Source organism: Eufriesea mexicana, unplaced genomic scaffold, assembly GCF_001483705.2.
Source record: "Eufriesea mexicana isolate 0111107269 unplaced genomic scaffold, ASM148370v2 scaffold8569, whole genome shotgun sequence".
Classification (NCBI taxonomy): Eukaryota; Metazoa; Arthropoda; class Insecta; order Hymenoptera; family Apidae; genus Eufriesea; species Eufriesea mexicana.
In genome coordinates this window covers 50,368-72,748 of record NW_016916391.1, presented here as the reverse complement: position 1 = coordinate 72,748, position 22,381 = coordinate 50,368, and the positions used below count along the sequence as shown (strand labels likewise).

At 34.2% G+C, this 22,381-nt stretch overlaps 2 protein-coding genes across 2 annotated transcripts; one reads left to right on the top strand and one right to left on the bottom strand.

The window, feature by feature from the left end:
- Nucleotides 1-147: 147 nt before the first annotated feature.
- On the bottom strand, nucleotides 148-13,471 carry LOC108552940 (uncharacterized). Its single transcript, XM_017907639.1, has 5 exons — nucleotides 13,354-13,471; nucleotides 12,947-13,144; nucleotides 8,709-8,917; nucleotides 2,079-2,219; nucleotides 148-165 (listed from the first exon to the last, which is right to left on the bottom strand). Exons 1-5 carry the CDS (start codon nucleotides 13,469-13,471, stop codon nucleotides 148-150), a joined length of 684 nt encoding a protein of 227 aa, XP_017763128.1.
- A 3,457-nt stretch (nucleotides 13,472-16,928) lies between these two features.
- LOC108552937 (uncharacterized) lies at nucleotides 16,929-18,726 on the top strand. Its single transcript, XM_017907636.1, has 2 exons — nucleotides 16,929-17,095; nucleotides 17,583-18,726. The coding sequence occupies exons 1-2, from the start codon at nucleotides 16,929-16,931 to the stop codon at nucleotides 18,724-18,726; spliced, it is 1,311 nt and encodes a 436-aa protein (XP_017763125.1).
- Nucleotides 18,727-22,381: the final 3,655 nt, after the last annotated feature.

Here is a 22,381-nt window from a genome sequence, read left to right as displayed (position 1 = left end):
TAATTTACACAGTTCCATTACATTTATATCGAAGAATTACATTTGTATTAATGCCGCTTAATGCCGGGTGCTTTCGATTCGAATTGGAAATCGCTGGGTGAAGTCTGCTCGCCGGTGGGCCATGCAACGGCACAGCGAGAATCCCGGTTATCTCTCCAACCTAACCTAGAACGATAAAAAGGACATTTGTGTAAATTTGTTATTAAAATCGCCGCTGCCCGAGGTACCGAGATTTTTCCATGCCGGCAGGTATCGACGTGAAAAGAAACGATTCTGAACTGATCGCTGTTCGCCTTTTATTTCATCCCTTCTCCCTCGTCCGCCATTGCTGTTAGCCGGAAGTGCTTCGAATCAGGGGAAGATTAATACGAGAGAGCATCGAGTGGAATCGTCGACTAACAAATGCGCAGCGAATCTCGTGCTTCCAACGATTACTATTACTTCTATAGTCCGCGAGGCGGAAGACGGAACAGTATAAAGAGATTTCGTGTAATCTCGTTAGCTGCCTCAGTTCCCTTCTGGTAGCGTTCGTCCTATTGACGAGACCGATTGTATAGTGAGCATTGAAAGCTGGTAAAGAGAAACTGGATGAACAGATACTGATTTTAATAAGCGTTTCCATCGGTTTGTTCGTTTCGTTAGTTACTCGTCTTTTAGTTTTATTCATTTCTGTGACGGCATCATTCTCACGCTTCCTAATAGATAGACTCCTACTTGAAAGAGATTCGAGGGCTTCCTCGGTAAAAACCTATATATATTATACAATTTCCTATATATACAATTTTCAAACAAATTTTCAATAGTATCCTCATATAAGGCAAGACCTGTTAGGTTAGGTTAGGTAAAACTTATATATACAATTTCCTATGTATACAATTTCCAAACTTTCCAATTGTATCCCCATATAAGGCAGGGCCTCTTAGCATAGGTTAGGTCAGGTAAAACCTATATATACAATTTCCTATATATACAGTTTCCAAACTTTCTAATAGTATCCCCATATAAGGCAGGGCCTGTTAAGTTAGGTTAGATAAAACTTATATATACAGTTTCCAAACTTTTCAATAGTATCTCCATATAAGGCAGGGCCTGTTAGGTTAGGTTAGGTAAAACTTATATATACAATTTCCTATATAAATAATTTCCAAATTTTCCAATAGTATCCTCACATAAGGCAGGGCCTGTTCGGTTAGGTTAGGTAAAACCTATATATACAATTTCCTACGTATACAATTTCCAAACTTTTCAATAGTATCCCCATATAAGGCAGGGCCTCTTAGCTTAGGTTAGGTTAGGTAAAACCTATATATACAATTTTCTATGTATACAATTTCCAAACTTTTCAATAGTATCCCCATATAGGGAAGGGCCTGCTAGATAGCCATACTGATGACCCCCACAATTCCAATTGTTTTTTTAATTATTTATTGATGGATGTCGTATGACTGAAGAAAATAGACGAAGGGGATTGTAAAAGAGGAAGTCTGGGGCCCAGATGGAAACCAGACCCATCAGGAAATGGTCGTCAACGATGTTTATCGATGGGTCTGCAATGTTTTAAGTGGTTCAAGAGATGCGGATGGTATTTCTAGAAAATCTCAAAAAGTAAAAGAAGACTATGAAAAAATGTTATTTGAACATATTTCAATTTTTGGATCTGTCTATGGCTCACTTTGACTGAATTTATTTTAACGAATACCAAATTTTCTTAGTAAATGAAATCCGTTCTAAAAAATAAAAGGTAGATCATACTAGGGCAAGATATATTACAGTTAAGATATGTTATATATTAAGATATAATTTCTAACCTCAAAATATTTCCCAAACTAGTTGCAGTTAAGTTAAAAAGTCTACACTGTCTCAAATAAACAAATAAAGCTTCTCTATATCAAATTTTCGGGATTATTGAATCCCTTTTGCCCCAAAAATTTCTGTAAGTGGAAACGACATAACCTAAAACTCGTAACTTTTTTCTCCGAATTTCGACTCATCGAGATACGATCGTATTAATTAATTAATTAATTAATTATTAGCGTATAGAACTGTTTCTAAACCATAGGAAAGTTTCCGTTTCTTACGTTGCCGACGTTCCCAATAGAGAGTCTCGTGGATGCTATTTCGTACGATCGATTTTCATTCAACTGCAGTTGCTCGGGGGCCTCGGTAATTAATTCGCTGAATCTGGCGGCCACTTGCTTCCATTTCACCAGGTCGGCCGGCTGTAACAGCAAAGCGATCGATCAGACACGTTGAAATCCCCGTCGATCTGCATCGCCAATCGTCTTTGCCTGTTTCCATCATCGGAATGTTTCCAAATCGGATCGACGATGCACTTCTCTCAAGAGGGTCTTAAGAACTGTAAAAGCTCGTAAAAATGACAAAGCCCTTGAGGAAAAGGGGATTAAACGAAGTGAACGTGTAAAAATAATCATTCGCGAACTACACGATGAAATAAACTGAGAATGATTGTGGAAAGGAAAATAAAATACAATCGTGCATCGAGTATATGTTGTCAGAAAATTTAGTTTTAATGGAGATCAAGTGTATGTCGGTAAACAGAAAGCTTAACATTTATCTTAATCGATAATATTATTTATCATTATTATTATTTATTAATATTATTAATTATTATTTATTATATCAATACAAATTATATTTTCAGACATATTTTTGAAACACAATTTTCAATGTATAGTCATGTTTAAAATGGAAGTTTTCAAGCACATGGAAATTTATTAAAGATTCATAGATCAATGGATCTTTCTTTCAAAAACGTTCTTAATTGCAATTTTATTGTTATGTATCTTTCTTAGTATCTATCAATTAGTCATTGATATTTTTTGTTATTTAATATTTAATAACAATAATGATAAAAATTTTATGACTATATGAGACTCTTTTTTGGAGAATATTTTTATAATAAAACGAAATGTAAATTTATTAATGTTACTAATTTCAAAGAAAGAACAAAACGGAAATATTTTATGGTCCATAAGCCTGGATTACCATAGCACTTTTTTTCGAAGTATAATAAATAATACAAGCATATAAAAGTGACAGTAATCTCTTTTAAACTGCAAATAAAATAAATCACGAACTTATTTTCACGAATTTTGAATAAAGGATAACACGAATATACTTTACGGCCCATAAATTTGGATTATAATGCTATTTTCTTCCTTTCTCTTTGTCAGAGTGGTAAATAGTACGAGTTATAGTAGTATAACAGTACCGTATATATTAAACGAAAAAACTGTAGACTGTTTAATATTGTCGACTTCAGAAAATGGACAAAACGCAAGCATTTTACATTTCACAAGGCTGCATTCTGATGATACCTTTTTTTGAAAGCATAGTAAATAATATAAACTCTTTTCTCTGTTCTTTTTACGACGATAGAAGAACCAAAAAGTACCGGTAGAGAAATGGTCTTAAGTTCCCAAAACTTTTCGTACTTTAGTAGCTTTCCTTCTATTAAATTGCCCAGGAAATTTACAGCTGAATTTAAGAAGAACTTCTAAGTAATGCATTTTGCACAGAATTGTCAGATAAATAAACAAAAACATTATAAATATGTTCCTTCGAGTTTCTTTCATTTTTCGCCATTTTGCCTAGAAATCTTTCATGCAAGGATTTTTCGAGGTAGTTTTTACAAATCCCTTGAGTATCCAACCCATTACCATTAAAAGGCTTCAACACATGCTAGCATAAATAATAATCGGATTATGTCATATTCGATGAACGAGTTAAAATATTGTAATTAAGATTCAACTTCGCAACATCCTGCATTAATCTAATCGAAAAAGGGTACTTTTTCAGGTCCATCGAATAATTTCGAAAAATATTCTGTCTCATATTTCGTTCAATTATGTAATGCACGCATAATTAATATGAATTTAATTATTTTAACCTATACACTACAGCAGCGCCACTACGGGGATATTTATAACCAACGTGTTATTTAATTCCATATTCGTCCGTAAAGAAGAAAAATTGAGTCGAATCTACAAATAAATTCGCATACATTCATAATTTATTCCTTTCCATGACAAAATATTCTTTCCAGAAAATTAACCGAATGAAGAAAGTATTTAGAGTGCAAAATATAAATATAAATGACATAAGTCACGAGCAAATTTTAAATCTGTTTGAAGTCGTTAAGAAAAACGGTAAAAAAATGTGTGTATTTCGTCATGGATTATCTTTCGTGATTTTTACGTTCTATGTGCAATTAGAATCGCGGTAAATAATTTCTTTCCAATTTCGCTGGACGTGTACAGAAATGCCCGTTTAATCGTCGCACGCTCGTGTCCGCATCGCAACAGTTATCCGGGGAGATAGTTGTTCTGGGAATTGTCGGCTATTATCTCCCCGGGACTCGCTCATTGTTGAGTACGTCGAAGACCAGAGTGAGAAGCATTCAGAGCGAGTGAAACGGAGACAAAAGTTCGAGCGGCTGTTTTACGACGTGCCAAAATCGTGCAAGTACTGCGCGTTCCAGAAAAGAAGGCACGTGATTAACCCTCGCGAAATGGTTACGGGGTCTTTAGAGACCCTACTATTTTTCGATTGAGTGGAAGTTAGTGATGTAGGCAAGGAGATCAACGTCTACTGACCCTACTCTTATCGCTGTAATATAAACTGACTGCATGGAGAATTCCAACGTCATTAGCTACAATAGTATTCAGTGGAACAGTGGAAAGAATAAATCTGCCAAATATATCTTCATTTTATGAATTATTTTATGAATTATAATATAAAGCATATTATCTTGGCCACTGAAGCTACGGGCAGAAAACTCAGCAAACAAAATGAATCATCACCAAGTATTATAATGTCTAGGGAACCGTAACATGTATAGTATGAAATGTGTCAAATGTTAAGGATTCACATGCAAAAAAATTGTAATAAAACATAATTATGTTGTATGTACCCAGTGATAAATAAATAACAAATATGTTTATAAAATTTTTCATTTTTTAAATAAACTATTTTCCTCCGTATATTATAAATATTGTTAGATACTATGCTACACCAAAAAGTTAGATGCAAAGCCGACCAGGTGTCAATTTGCTGCGTCGCTCATCTACGGTCAGCTATTCCAGGGAGTGGTGGGAGTAGTGGAATAAGGGTGGGGGTCTCGAGCATGATTGGCGGAATATCAGTGTGGGGTCTCAAGAGACCCCGTTACCGTTGAACGAGTGAGCGTGCTCCAAGGATTAACTGATTAACTCCACTGACACTCCCTTGATCATCGGTCACCTTTTTCAGCCAATAACGAACACTGCCTGTGATCAAAGGACTGTCAGCAGTGTCAGTTAATCAGCCGTAAAGACGTAAACACTCTGTGCCTTCTTTTCTCGAACGCGCAATACGGTCATCTTTGTCTCAACGTAATTTTTACACGGATATACATCACGGTTATATTACTATGGAATGAAACAAGCAATTCGCGAAATTAATGAATACGTACATTAATATTAAGATAACAGGGTACGAAATGTAATATAAATAAATAGGTAAAAATTATCATACACCTTGGCCACGTGCTTTGCCGAACATTTGCACGACGAGGTTAAAACGCGCAAAGAGATCGGAACGCGCCAGAGACAAACGAATAACAATACATCACGCCAAGAGTAGACACAAATCAACACAAAGGCCAGCAGAACGACTCTTCTTGAATCGTGAGGTAGAAGAATGTAGGAATCTTAGATAAAATTTTGGTGGAAATTTTTAATAAAATCTTATTTAAAATAAGACTGTATTTTTAGAAAAGCATCAGTGAATAGTTGACAAGATATTTGAAGAGAATAATGAGGAGGGAGGTTAAAACCAAAATATAAATTTTTAATTGGCACTTCGTTCTTGAAATATTATTTTAAGCTAGAATGACGTGTTTATGTCAAATCGCATAACGATGACCTACATCTGTCATGCGACGTAAATTATACTTAACATACTTCAACGTGTAGAAAATTTGTGTAGATTGTACAATTTTTGTATAGTTTTAGGATCATATTTCTTTATAATTTTGTAGTAGTTAATTAAAATGAAATACTTTTTTGAAATAGAATTTTTCGTAATTGAAGATATTATTTCCTTCGTATAGAGACGTTAGTAATACAACCGTCTTCACTATAGCAGTAGTCGTCGGCTGTCAACTGACCGACGAGGCAATAACGGCAGTACTGGTTTAGGTTAGATAAGAGTGCAGCTGCTGGCAGGCCGCCATTTACACTACTGCGAAGTCTCACAGATGCACACGTGTACGTATGATTCAGTATATGATACTGAAAGTCTTTTATTAAGATCTTGGAGACTGACAAATACCCGATAAATGCCACAAAGTCAAAATTTTGTATTTTGTATCTACCACCTCTTCCCACCTTCAAATTTTATATCAATCGACCATCGATATTTTTCGGAAAAATAATATAAAATGATTCCGCAATTACGGAATAAAAAAAAGGAAAAAATTTATTATTATTATTTTAGTGACTATTTAGTAGCAATTAGTCAATTTTGAGTTATAAATGATTGTTGGTAGGGATAACGTCGTAACAGATAAGCGTGCATTGACTGTACATATACTACTACGTAGTTCCACTATATAGGGTGTTCCAAGCGACATGCACATCTTTATAATTTCTAACCTATATGTTACAAAAAAGAATGTATTATACAAACGTTGCATGTTTACATTACTTTATATTAAACAGTGCATACACCTTTTTCATAAATATAAACACTGCTGTGTTGAATTTGACATCACGCGAAATAAAATTTTCAGAAAACGAAGCCTAGTCATTCCCTATCTAGTATATTTAGGGTTAACAAGATATCTTTACTCAGAACTTGACGTTCTTCCAAATTTTTGTTGAGAAAGTAAGATAAGAAATAGTATTTCATATAGGATAGCAAAGTTAACCTAAAAATTTTCGAAACACTTTTACCTATAAAAAGGTGCATGCACTATACGATACACCTCTCGAAACCATGCAACTTTCGTATAAAATATCTTTTTGTACATACTTGTGAACCACCCTGTATATATATATATATATATAACTCCGTTATGTAACTCCGTTATATAATACGGAACGATTTAATACCATTTGTAATAAATGCTACGAGATATCCAGCGAAACCAACGTTTCTCTTTCCATTATTCAACGGTGACTGTGGCGCGACGAATGAAATGACTTTCAAAACAGTATAGCTAATACAGTGAGAAACAAGCATCGTGAACAGAGACGTTTGAAATGATCGGAATTCTCTGCTGTAAACGTAGGAACCGGCTGCGGATCCTCCTTTTCTATCCGACAAAGCGTTTGTATATTCTTCGTAGCGCGCAATATGGCGGCTGGCCTTTGACCCCGGACGTGTTTGACGTCGCTGCCTCGGCCGAAACCAGTGCCAGTGCCTCTCTTTGTGAATTGCCGTGGCACGTGCAGCCAAGATCGTGTTTCCCTTCCTCCTCGGATTATTCTTTCTCCGACATATTGTGCCGCGCGCCCTCTACGTTTTATCGACATCTGCCGCTGTGTGGCGGGCCCGTCGAATGGCTTTTGGCATCGGAAATGATAAAAGAAAAAGGTGAACAAAATGAAGGCCGAAATAAAAGATTCTGCACGAAACATTGTAGACTCATTCACGAAGAGAGCTTCCATCTAATTGGTGCGTTTAGTAATGTGTTTTTATAGGTCAGTAATATAGAGGATGCTGAGATTTTGAGGTTATGAGTGTTTTTCGGAATGGAACGATATATTTCTGTACTCTTTTTACAGAATTTTGTGTTTGTTTTAAACGAATTGCAGATTCGTGTATAGTATGGTGTTTGAAAGTGCAGTGAGTGAAAGAAAATGTGTACGTATTTGTGAACTACGTGTGATGTGTATGTAACCTATGTGCAGGTAGTTAGAAAGACTAAAATCATGAAGAAAAAGAGTTTGTCAATGAGATTTGGGAGTGAGAATTTTTAGAATTTTAAAATTTAATGGAGAGGTAAAGAAAATATAGCAAGAAATATACAGGGTGTTTAAAAAACAGAGTACAACAATTAATTTGGGAAATAAAAGTATCTAACGAATATAGTAAATCCTAGAATCAATTCTTTCGAAGATAAATCGACTTGTATTATTTAGATATATTTCATTAAACGCAGTTATTGTTTTATCTGATATTTCATGTATCAAGCTCTGTTCTAACCTATCTTTTAGATATATAACCTCAAACTATTCTTATAACAATGATTTTTAATGATATTCTTTTACTCATGGCACACATCAATTTGTAACTAAAATTCGACATGATTATTGATATAATAAACTTAAAAAAAAATAATAATAATAATTCCAACTGTCTACTATTTTGTTGCACCACATTTAATGCAAAACTAAGAAAAATGAGATCACTATTTCAGACTATATAGTCCTCCCTCAATTTCTATATATAAAATATTTTTTCGAATTTACAAATCATGTTATTTCAGGATACTCTTCATGCATTTATGTAATTTTCCCAAATTTTCAACTTTTCGATTCCGAGAAAATTTATCAGTGATATAAAGAAGAAAATTAACTACGGGTGTCAAACCCAGACTTGTGGACCACAGTCGCTTAGACTTTCGACAACTATGGAGGGGTAGAATTCGATTTCTGTTATGGCAATTTCGTTTCAGGTTCACTTGTGTTAAAGTGTTTTACCGTCAAAGTGAAAAAGACCGGAAGCAGTGCTATTGGAAGCGGTGAACCACGGAGCTCTGATCTTTCGGACGGAGGGCCGGAAAGGGTCAAGTGTCTCAGTAAATCAAGAAGACCAGCCAGTAGCTCTCCGTGACGTCCACCGACGTCTTGTCGTATCAATCCGAGTGCATCCTTGGCGATCACGTGGGCAGTCACTCCGGGGTTGTCAGCTGGTCGATGCAAAATTACCATTTAATCACTGGTCCTTCTTACTTCACGGCGAGGGGGGAAAGGGAGCATTAAGATTTATGGCAACGAGAGAACTGGATTTACAGCAAACGATCAGAGCTTTCATGTATGTGCGTTGTCGGAAAAACGTCTAGCGGAACGGTAGAGAAGTAAGAGGCATGCTTTCTTGGCTCTGCTTAACTTCATTTTTGTTTTTGGTGCTCTTCAAATTCCTAAGATTTTAACAATATACCCTGACATTATGTACAGTGTGGGTTATGTCGTTGTAGTTTTTATATTGCGTTAGCATTAGGGTTGTAATGTATATCTAAATGTAGTATGCACAGTGTACTACATTGTATATTGCTATATTGCTACATTTATACATGGTACACTATATTATCTACTCATACATTAGTTAGCAATGTACTACATTACTATTATATTATTAATATATTTTGCATGTACTATATTGTATATTGCTATATTAGTATACATAGGACAATATATTATATATTAATACATTAGTATACAGTGTACTACATTACCACTATATTATTAATGTACCACATATATACTTCATTGTATATTGCTATATTAATATACATAGTACACTATATTATATATTAATATAGTAGTATGTAATGTACTACATTATACAATATTAGTATGTAGAGTATACTTGATTATTATATTACTATAAGGCATGCATTATATATTGCATTATATATTACTATGCTAGTGCAAGTAGTATGTCACATTATGTATCGCAATCCTGGTTTACTACAATGTATTAATTAAAGTGATATGATATGAATAAATACATACGTCAAAATAATGCTGATCAACATGAGGAGGTACTGTTTGTACATTTATTGGCAACATATTGTTCCTTCAAGCGAAATTAACGTGGATATTTATTGAAATATGTGTAACCATTTATTCTTTATTAATTAACTATTTATTTTTTATTCCTTAATTATTGTCATTTACATAATTCAGTCATGCATTTAGTTACATATTGCAGGTTAATAATGTTAGCGATAATTACGTCTCTATCTCGGCAAAGTCAACATTAATTTTGCCAGAAGCAGCTGCACGTTTGCAGTAATTGCAGAATCAAAATGTTCGAAACTAGTTACTTCCATAATTTATGGTTTGATAATTTTAGTGTCAATGGTTAACATCGTATCTTTGATTATGCGAACGTTTTGTAGTATTTATTTGCTTGATTATATAATTCATTTCGTTTCCTGTGTTTGTCGAAAATTCGTGTGTAGCGTCTTTGTAATTGTGTCAGAGAAGATTTCATTACATTGTAAAGTTACAACCTAACCAATCAGACCCACATTCCGTCCGCTAACCAGCTCCCCAGCAACGCACATACCAGAGAGGGGAAGATGGCGCTGTGATAAATGGACGTCTAGTGGTTTTCTAGGGGAAAGTTCTTGGCGTCGCAAAGATTAACTGCAGTGTAGATTTTGGATTAATCCATTAACCTTTAATGTACCATTTATTTTCTTTCTGCATTGCACCTCAAATCATTTATTTATATTAGTTATTTGTCTTTACTTTTCTTCATAAAATTGAAAAAATATAATAAATCATATTCTTTCCTCTGACGAGCATAATAATAATAATATAAATAACGAGATAAAATGCAAAGCTGGTGCAATAAGGATAATAAAAGAAGAAAAGATTTCTGGATTAAAATCTGTTCATAAAAGCTGTTTATTAAAAGATAAGAAGATTAAGTATAATAACATAAAAGCTACAGGAATTATAACTTTTTGTCCATTAAATTCATAAAAGAACAGTTTATATTTTTAAATATAAGCATATGTAAAGTTCGTCGACAGAAAAATCTTCGATTATTAAATCATTTTGAGGAAATGATACAAGGAACAACCGGTAACAAATATACTCATTTTTGATGCCAATTACCATAATCATATTTCCCAACGAATTTTTCAAAACGTAGAATCCGCAAAATTGGGTAAATTTTGAATCGTCGTAAATTCTCAAAAATCGTTTCTGGTAACAGTTTCGGACAAACTTCCAAATGGAGTGGTATAGGAAAATTTGAAATTTCGCCAGAACTGAATAACGACGAGATGAAACTATTCGATTTGAAGTTTGACGTTTACGTGTATCAATTTATTTATTGATTTTTTCGATAAATAAAGTTTATCGAATAAAAGATTAAAAAAAAAAAAAAGAGAAACACGAAGAGAACGATTACAGTTTACCAATAAAACCCGTTTCTATGAATACAAAAACGTCACGTGATGGCCCAATTCAGAGGAGAAACAGTTTGGTAACTTTTGTTTGTTTACACGACGAGAATCGATCAGTTTTAATCACGATCGCGTATCACGTATCGCGACCTTTCGCTGCTGCGAGCGCCGCATGGCGGTCGTGTGTCGAAACGCGTCTCGTTATTCGAGAGCACGGCAGGTGGTGGGGGTACGGGCGCACAGTGTTTGCAAATATCTGCGGTTAGGCAACGCGAAGAATTATTACTTAACACGATGCCGGGTGGACTCGTTAATTTCATTGGCGACATGTATCGCTTCGCCAAATTGCGAACAGATATGCATACACGAGCGAAAATTTGTTACGTTATATATCTAATACAATAACGCAGCGATTCACCAATCGTTCCAGTTACACGGTCGAGTTGAGTGAAATTAATTCCACAGGGAAGTTACCGGTGACGTAGAGATTTAATGGCAATAAAACATCGATAGGAAAGGAAGAAAAAGGGACAAATAATTTTTAAACAACGATTATGAATAACTTAATTTGTTCGTTTAAATTGATTCTTAACTTAGATGTTTTTTCTTTCAATATGGAAAGAGAATATTAAAAAAAAACTTTTAATTTTGATATTAGGTAACAGGAGAATTATCCATAATTTTTATTATAGGTAAAGAAGAGAGATAATAAATAATTTCGAAATATTAAATGCAAGAATAAATTCTATAATTCTAAGAGTTTATTCTCTTTTTTTAATATTTTGGGAATTTTTAATTCTTTTTGAAAGAATTTAATATTTTTATTTTTTAATAAAAGGAACTTTTATATTTCTGCTATTCCTGCTATTGAATTTCACGTTTTTGTAAAATTTCTACAACACGGTCAGTTTTAGAGAGAAAATTTTTTGTATAAAATATTTGGTATCACTGTTTGTATATTAAGAGCTGGACAAATTATTACAGCAATTTCAGCAGCATTTTTATTGAGCTAAAAAGCGGAGGAAACGCAGTGTTTTGTAATATATACGCTTTATCGGCTGTTACTGTATTTATGATTATTTTCTGAATTATTAGGTTGATCGGGAAATTTTGTCGCTAGGTTTTACTGGTACATTTGCAATTTTATATTGGAATTTTCATAAGTCGTAGATAAAGTACACGTGTACACACTACCGCGCGAAATTTTCGGATTTACCAAACTTTATAAACCAGAAAATAAAGAAAAGATATTCGGCGATAAAAATGAAGCTGTATAAGTGTTGGAAGAATATTTCGATAACGAAAACGTAAAATTCTGTAACAATGAAATAAACGTAGATTGAAATTGAGAATTATGAGGTAGAAGCAGAACATTCATAAGTAACGATCAATATTATATCAAATATTAATAAATAACAATTTTAATTAAAATGATTGATGTCATTCTCTCCCTTCAAACAAGAAAGAAAGAAAACAGGAAAATGTAATCAATGTTTCTATCAATTTAAAATATTGGAGAGTGAGAAATAAAATTTATGTATCAACGATATTTAAAAAATTAAAGATTAGTGTCATAAATATGTTGGAAAGCATTAAAACATCTCAATTCATACTAATGCCATAAATTACAAGACTGAATTTTACTAAAAAATTAAAAGAGGCGTTGGAAAAAGCTTCTAGTTATCCAGAACTATTTTTACACTTAATAATTTCAGAACAAAGGTAAGCATGTTAAATCTACCAAATTTTACTAAACGACACTACTGAAAGAAGATGTAGGGACTTTTTGGTTACCCAGAAGCAGTTGCTGAACGTGCTGAGGCATTACGGGCTTCTTCAAATGGCTGAGAAAGAGTTGTAACGCGGCTGCGCACTCCAGAGCCGCGCCATTGTTGCCTAAATGAGGTTTTTCCCCTTTCTTCAACGAGTTGAAAATCCGTCTCCTGAGATCGCTGTGCCCTGCACGTCGAAACAAACCCTCCTCTCTGGCATCTTGAAACAAAAAAGCGATTTTCTGATTCTCTTAATTAAAATAACCATGGTCTAATGCATTTAGAGAGAGAGGGAGAGAGAGAGAGAGAGAGAGAGAGAGAGAAGGAGGAAGAGAAAGAGAAAGGGAAAAAGGGAGAAAAAATATATTCAGACGTTTCGTTGATCTAGTATGCGAAAATATACTTGCTTCGTGGTTTCGTATTTCTTACGTTCTTTTAGGAAGTTGATGATCTGCTTTACCGTCTGCAGCGATTTCTTTGATATTATTTCGTCGTCTGTGTCCTGTCTGAGAAGAAATATTCGGTGGATGAGCATTCGTAGCGCCATCTGCGGTGATGAACGATATTAAAAAAGTAACTAGAGATCACATGCCAGGTAGGCTTGGAATATATACAAACGTGATCGAAATTTTTACATAAAAGAATAATAGAAAATGGGAAAAAATGGCGGAAGAAAAATTCTAGAAAATGGTGGAAGATGGATGATGAAAAATAATTAAAAAATGATAATAAAAAACAAGGGGGTAAAAGAAATGTTACAAAATGGTAAACACAGAGTAGGTAATAGAAAATGATCGAAGAAAAATACAAAATAGAACAAGGAGTATAACAGGAAATGCTCAAAGGAAAATGACAAAATTGGTGTAGTGAAAGTAAAGGAAAAGGTCAAAGGATGATGGGAGAAAATGGTGAACAAAAGATACAAATATTTTATATATGAAAAAAAAAAAGAAAAATATCGTGAAAGAAGCAAATACAAAAAGATAGGCATAAAGCAGTAAATTAATAATTCTTGACTTCAAACGACCACAGTTTTGAAAGTCATAAATAGAACGCAAATATTGAAGTGTCATTTTATAATTAAAAAAAAAAGAAAAAAATACAATATTTTATACTCCAATCCACTGTCAACAAGATAAATTGGGTATCATAAAAAGTGATAAATTCAACTAACAAATAACCACGCTGATATTTGAAGAGATATATACGTTATTATATTATGCCTATAAAATTTGCTTTCGAAATAAAAAAATCACCTTGTAAACACAGAAAAAATATAAATACTAATAACTACACTCCGTTTCTTCGTTTAAACGATATATATTTATATATTTAGAAATAATATAGATATAATTAATAAGATAAACATAATATAGATATAATAATATTACAATAAATAATATAAATATTTTCCTATAAATTTATTTCCTCCAAATTTTCTAAGAAAAATTTCCCCCCAAAAGTACCCATAATTTAAAATTTAAAAACTAAATTTTTCTTCTCGACTATACGTGAAAATGTTCGTTAAATGCATACGAAAATCGAGCATATTCGCGTGAAACCGTGAGAAATGTGGATAAAGGGTGGAAAATACGAAGTGTTATATACATAGCAGTGAGAAACGTGTCTAGGAATACAAACGACTAGGACGTGACAGCGGTGACGTCGCTGCCACAGGCTGCTTAGGAAAATTCGTATGCTCTTGTCAAATTGTCCCCGGTTATTTGGAAAAAGTTTTACGCCTTTACGTCTTTGGGAAGAATAAATAAAGATGAAAGAAACCGAAGATGAAGGAAACGAAGCGTTCTATGTCTCTTTTAACCAGCTACTTTTGCATTCAAAAAATGTCCTTTCGTTTCATTCTTATGTTAATATTGGCACGTTTAAACGAGTCACAAAGAACGATTTGGAAGTCTGAATCAGCCCCATCCTTTAGACTTAAACCCCATGATCCTATGAACCGATTTATCTCGATTCGATTCGCACGAGAAAAATCTTTCTCATTTGACGTCACTTCTTAAATGGAAATATCTCTTTCCAAAATCGATGGACGCTCTTTTCGAAAGGAAATACAAATTCAAAATCGACGTTTCGCTGTTGCACTTCGTTAGAGATTTTTCTCCGGATATCACAAGAAATTTTTTAAAAATTTTCAAATTTTCCTATTTTCTCTAAGCCATTCATAGCTTTCAAATTTTCCTATTTTCTTTGACCCATTCATAGCAACTACCATGCAATAGCATCTTATTTTTGGAAAAAAGGGATTAGTGTATACAGATTTTTAAAATAAGTGTCTGCTTGGGTTACGAAAGTATGCCATTAAATTAATCGAATTTTTCTGTTTCTGAATTATTTCATTTTTTCTGAATTATGGTAACAAGAATTATCGTTATTTAAATTATTATGAGATAAACGATTGTCATTTAAATTACCGTAAATTAAATTCTCGTTGTTTGAATTATTATAAAGTTAATTATTATTACTTGAATTATTATAAGTTAGATTATTATATATTAAATTATCGTTAGTTGAATTATTATGAATTAAACGACGAGTAATTAAATCATCATAAGTTAATACAAAATTAAGGAACGAGAAATCATCTTTCGATCAGATTGTCGTGAAAATCGATGCAAACAAGGAGCGAGTGCGTGTAACGAGAGGTGGAGGGACGAAGAGAGAGGTTCGCGTGGTGAGCGTAATTAGGCGACAGAAAACGGCAATTAGAGTAATTGTACGCGGTGCACGAACTCACTTTGAAACAAATATATGTGCGTGAAACGAGAAATAAAGCTCGTATTTCATGTGGTAACTTTTGTCAGTGTACACTGATATAAATAATCGTGTTATTTATTATTACTTTACACTCGTTGATTTTTCACGTATTATCATAAATTTTGAAACTAGAAACGAATAAAGGACAATTATTCATGGAAATTCACAATCTGGAATTACCCTTGCAAGAAAAATTCTAACTTTTGATGAGCAACTGTAACAATTTTAATATATGGCATTAAAGGTGCTAAAAAAATCAAAGGCAGAGCTTTCGCCAGAGAGAAAGTTCTAATATAAAGTTACAGTTATATAACATAACTTTATTCAAAGTTATAATATGAAAGTTAAAATACAGATTTACTTCGTGTCAAGAGGTAAGATATAATATGACGTTACTTCAAGTTATAATATGAATTTCGTAATATAATTTTTTCCCGTTTAGCAGAATAACGCGAAATGAAATAATTAGTAAAATTGAATAAATTATTATACAGAACCAGATGAATGATAATTTTTTTCTTTGTCAATGCTAGTCCCACTGTTCCAAAATTTCTATATTCGGTGTAAACAATTTGATAGAAATTACTATGAAAAATTTCATCAAATTTGGTTTTATATATTCTCAAAAAACGAATTAAACAGAGAGATAAAGGAGAAAGAGAAATTAATTAATGGAATTTAACTTCCGAAATAAAAATTTAAGCACTTATTGAGAAGCAGGTATTTCCACGTTAATTCAATGATTTTCTTTTAATTATCCAAACGAAGTGGAGAATTAAATTCAAATAAGCAGAACTGTAGAAAAAAGTAGGATTTTTTAAAATTTTACCTCAATTATAAAAAATCTCATTAAAAAATAATCCTGTTCTTTTTACATTGTCTTTGTGTCTCTCACAGTTTTAATAATCGATGAATATTAAATTGTTGAATTAAATAAAATTACTTAAGAATTATTGAAAAATAATTTACATTCGTTTCCTTATTGTCTCATACCCATACAAGAAACAAGGCTTCGTATTAACTGTTGCACCAGCAATGATTGTTGCCTTGACGAAGAAACAGATCAAGGTTAACCTAACCTCAACACGTGTACCATCGAAGCATCTTCACTTCCGGCTACGTAAAGGAAATGCGAGATTCTGACGCAACGAGGAGGAAGTATATCCTTGGTGGATCGGTAGCTTATAAAAGCGTGACGAATGGCTGTAAATTTTAATAACCATATAAGCATGTTCGAGCGATCTACTCGGAGATTCATCCTCCTTTGTCTGCTCGTAAACGCGATCTCTGGATCGCCACGGTTCCAAAGCTGGGACGAGGGAGAAGAAACGAGATATCTGAGGCATGCTACCTGTCCCTCGTGTCGTAGAGAACAGCCAGGTGCCCTGGTTTCATGGTAAGAATTCCAATCTTCCACATTTTTTCACACTTTTATTCCCTAAACACCTATTCCCTTTATTAACACGCCCGAAGCTCATAGTATTTTCATTACACGGAACGCTATTTGCTAACAAATAGTTTTCACGCGAAATACTAATTAATAATTTAAATAATACTACTTTAAATAGTACACTAATTTAATATTATATAAAAATTATATTTAGTATTGTATAAAAATAATACTACTTTAAATAGTATACTAATTTAAATACTACTAATAATTTAACGATCAATACCAAGAACACCAAAAAATCATCCTCGTTACGAAACATCATCGATAAATCGAGAAGAGGTTTATTTCGGAATTATTTCCTCCACGAATACTTTCTACACACACTGTTCGACTCGCAAATCTCCTCCAATTATTTCCAGAATATGTACCGAACTAACAACTCGCGAGAGTAAATCTTCTTCGACTTTACCGAACGAATCGTTTCCTCTAGGGACGCACCATCGAGAGGAGAGTATCATGGACTTGATTCAGAGCCAAGTCCTTGGCAGACCAGTCAGCCGTTCAGATCTAACCCCACCTACAACCCAGCCTCCTACGATAACCCATTCAGCAGCCCGTACACCAGCAACTCGTATGGCAACTTTCCCAGCAACACATATGACAGAGCCACTAGAAGCAGAGGGACCCCGGGTGTCGCGAAATCAGGAGCCACCTGCAAACGCGAGAATCCCTTCACCATTGGAAGAGACCTCGATTTTGACGTTACTCCTGCGCAGACCACCCCTATACGTAGCATGAGCTACGATGCGATGACACCTCGTTTCCCGGTATCCAGATACCCTGACAGAACGCCATACAGGAAACCTACCTTCTACGACCTCATCAGGCCCCAATCTGACCCAGTATCTCCTAGAAGACCGTACTACAGTCTACCCAACAATCAGCTTTCCTATGGCAACTTCAGAAGACCTTCGAGTTTCTACGATGAGCCAAAGAGGAACCCTGAAGCAGTCTACAGAGCTGATAAGCATCTCGACGACTCTTTCGAGCAAGAGAATCCCATGATTCAACCGCAACAACCTCCCAGAGGGTGGAACATGGGAAATTCGTATGGGAGGGGTCCAGCAGCTGTTCGGACGCAGGGGTCAGACCGGTTCGTTCAACCTCGAAAGAATCAGCCTAGTGACACCAGGATGATCTACACGCCGGATGTCAAGTACAGTCCCTACAACCCGGCACCGGAATTGAACACGTACAAGATGATGCAGAACGTTGGTAGAGAGATTGTTAACAGTAGCAGGTGGCAGAAACAGTTGGAGGAAGAACAGGGCTCTGATGCCTACGAGATGAATGAAAATGCCGAGCAAATGGGAGCTGGGATGGTCGAGGAGATGGATGACGGTTATCAGGGTAATGACCAATTCGGGTCTCGCGAGGCAGTGCAGCAGGAAGAGATTAATGGGAATGGAGATGTCGCGAGTGAAGGTAGTAATTCTGGGGACAAGTCTGGACACGCGAGGAACAGGTCCCAGGGTGAAACTTCGTCGCAGGCTGGATTGTTGGAAACGGAGAAGATTACCGAGCCTGCTGCTAGGTTTGCCGAGACCACAGCGAAGGCTATGATTGCTGCTTGATCGCTTGGAAACGACGATTGACGGTCTAGGGAATTATTGTTGAGAAGTTGGTAGCCGAGCTATCAGATAGCGTATTTGTTACGACTGTGATTGCTGGTTGGAAGTTTCTGGTGCTGATCCGAGGGATAAATTCTCGTTGGAAATGCCGCTTTCTTCGCGTTCTATCTTACGTTTGCAGCTCGAGGCGAATCGAAACCGAAATCACTAAAATTTTACTAGTATTTTATAAATAAAGTTCTCGAATATCAGCGATCGTTGCTTTTTATCCGTTAGCCGAGATTCTCCTTGCTGTAAAATGTTCATGAATATTCCATTCGATTTACGCTTCGTCACAGTGCCCCCAAAAATACGAACAACAAACATCCTAAATATTCACGGGTCGATGTGTGCATTTACTGTTCGATGAAATGCGTCGATATGAAAATATTTGACTGGGAAGCTTCATCGTTAAAATACTCGATAAAACGGAGAAATAAAATCTATTTGCCGATATGGAACCCAAACATCCTATTACGTTAGTGATAACACGAAAAATTCCCTATGTCACCTATATAAAATACAAATTACATTAACGCGGCTTGAATAACCTAATTATGCAGATGAAGCTTCGTGATGAGTTCAAAGAAAATTATAGATAGGAAAATACAGTCGTCTCCATATTTTTGAATTAAAAAAAATTTACAGCGAATGAGGGCTGTTTTTAATACGTAATCCCGGCATGAGGGAGAATTTTGTCGAAATTGTCAAAGAACAGATACACAGGGATACTTTGAGGTACTTCGAGATAAAAATGTTTCTACTAAATCAGAAACTTTTGCATACCCATCAAACCTACCCTTTTTCTTCAAAAACTATGTTGCGATAATAACCAAAGCAGTGTAGAGATATCAAAAGCGAGTTTTCAGATAGGAAAAGAGCAATAAAGGAATGCAATAATGAAAAGAAGGACAAAACGAAATGCTAAAGAAAGAATTTTTATATTAAAAGGAAGAAAGATATCGAGGTTATCAAAAAAGGGATTCGAATGATGAAAAATACTGCAGTGGTACTAAAAGAGGGACTCCAAGGGGTAGAGAAGCATTACAACGGCAGCAGAAGTAATGGCAGAAGTAAAGGGAACAGGTAATAGGAACAACAAATACAAGACGATAAAGGGGAGAGAAAATAACAGTTACTAATACCTTTACCCGATTTTACAACCTCGTTACACTGTGAAGGGCTATACTTTCAGCGAAGTTGTATTACGAAGGTGTTCAAATGAAAGAAGAGAAGAACTGCAACGATTCGTGGAAAAACAAAGGCACTGGGTTAAGATTAAAACGTACTCTTCAATCCGCCAGAGGAGAAACAATTCGATCATTGCAGAGGAGAACTCCTGAGGAGAATTATAAAGCTGGTTAAGGTTCGGTCTAACCACGACTCGATTCGATTTCAGAAGTTGGAAGAAAATGGGGATGAGTTCCTCTTTCGTAATCCAATTGGACCACTGTGAGAGTAATCCGATAAAATGGGTGCTTTAAGATTAGACGAATCTTTCCGTTGTCAATCATCCACGTCACAGAACGTTGAAAATATCTTTCTCTGGAATCTGAAGAAGTTTCAAGAAATTGGAAAATTACAGAGGTTCATATGATGCAATGTGTCTTTATAGTTCTACTATAAAAGATATAACTGAAATATAAAAATGACCGGGTTAAAATTAGGAAAAATAATTGTAATGAAAATAATAAAGTTTTTTGTAAAGAAATTGGAAAATTATAGTTATTTATACAACGTCAAACGTAATACAATACTTGTATTATCAAAAATATAATTGAAATATGAAAAAGATAAGAATAAAAATATCCAAATTTAAATTAAACATAATTTACGTAACAATAGAAAAATTTTTTTATAGAGAAATTGCGAAATTATATAGATTTATATGTAAGGTACAAACATTTACACCTAAATATTTTAATTATTAAATACTTTATAAATATTGTAAAATAATTGAAGTACGCAGAAAGAAAAAGTAACACAATGTAAATAAAAAATACCTTAAATGACAATAATTAATTTTTCGTAATATTATTACAGTGCGTGACTTGCCGAACAAATCAGGAAGAACGTAACTTCTCCAGATTCCGCACTCGTAAAGTTACTTATTTAAATCGCAAGCACGAACGCGAGCTGTTTGCGCAATTTCTCATTATCATTTCATAATTATAAGGAATACCTGTGAAATAATATTGTTCAATGCTTACGCAAACTGCATTATTATTTTGAAAACATGCAGAAATAATGATAATCATTGTAACGTTGATGTCGATGAAATTGAGTTTGCTGTTTTATAATTGGAAAGCGCCTATGACAATTAACTATCCTCGACTTAAAATGCAAATTATTTTCGATCATTCCATTTCGCAGAACTTCGTAATAATAATTGGATATTAACTAACGGGTAATTACTATTGATTTAATTTTAATTTGAATACATTTAAAATAATTAGAAGGAAAAGTAACCAAAAATAACTAAAGGGAACTAAAAGTAACTAAAGTCATAAAAATGGTGAAAAACATGTAACCTAAAGTGCCTATTGTTTCTAAAATCTAAACATACTAAAAATTTCTAAATGTTACAAATAACGTGAAAATTTATTATTTACACCTTTACTTTAATTTAGTTTTACCTAATTATTGACAATTGTTCCTTATGCGATACAGTTTAAAGTAACTATAATATTAGCTACCTTATTTTTTTCCTAATTTTCTTTCCTAATTTTAAACTAGGATTATCATTAGGTTAATCTCATCTTGAAATTCAAGGTATTATAATCACCTTTGATTTAATACTAGTAGTTAATAGTTAACTTTTCATTACATGATAGTCATACACCTCAAGCTTCACAAGATTTTTTGATAAATCTCTTAAAGCCCAAATATTTACCCAGACAAGTTTTAGTCTATATTAATAACATTGCATTATTAATTATTAGTCATTCTTACCTAATTACGAAATTATTATTACTTATTAGTCATTCTTATCTAATTACAAAATGATTATTAGTTATTGGTCATTCTTACCCAATTACAAAATTATTATTAGTTATTAGTCATTCTTACCCAATTAGAAAATTACAAAATCAAATTGATGAAATCCACTATGCACAAATTTCTCGATATCGATACCAGCGAGTGCAATTAATACTTAGGTTCTCAGAAACAAACTATGATCGATTAGTTTGGCTTTTGCACGGCTTCGATAACCTCCAGTTACATAAGTCTTAATCAAAATTCTCAAAGCATCAAATATCGCGGTAAATTTTCTGTCCGGGTGATGTTCGTTCCCTTCAATTTCATGGAAAGCCTCGTTATCGCAGCTCGGAACAGCGGAAAAGTGAACTAGTCCATGTTTTGTTTCGATACACCATTCTATTTTTGATTCACAGTGTCGTTTCACGCACAGTGACACGTGCGTTGATCAACACACCGGTGTCCAGTGTCAACAAGTGACTCAATAACGTTGACATTTCGCTTGGTCAGCTAGGTTGCGTATTCCTGTTTTGTGTGTGATTTCCAAATCAACGGGACCACGGAATCCGACGGATACCTTTAAAAACCGAATGCACCACTGAAATCGTCACAGTTCGACATCGAAGAACAATCCGAAAAA

Bases quoted from the DNA above. Each gene is read 5' to 3' on its own strand.
- LOC108552940 (XM_017907639.1), bottom strand. From the start codon at position 13,471: ATGGCGCTACGAATGCTCATCCACCGAATATTTCTTCTCAGACAGGAC. The intron at 8,918-12,946 runs GTAACCAAAAAG...TGCATCGACCAG, and splicing joins CGTTCAGCAACTGCTTCTGG to CTGACAACCCCGGAGTGACT. The intron at 2,220-8,708 runs GTAAAACACTTT...TTGCTGTTACAG, and splicing joins CGGTCTTTTTCACTTTGACG to CCGGCCGACCTGGTGAAATG.
- LOC108552937 (XM_017907636.1), top strand. From the start codon at position 16,929: ATGTTCGAGCGATCTACTCGGAGATTCATCCTCCTTTGTCTGCTCGTA. The intron at 17,096-17,582 runs GTAAGAATTCCA...CGTTTCCTCTAG, and splicing joins CCAGGTGCCCTGGTTTCATG to GGACGCACCATCGAGAGGAG.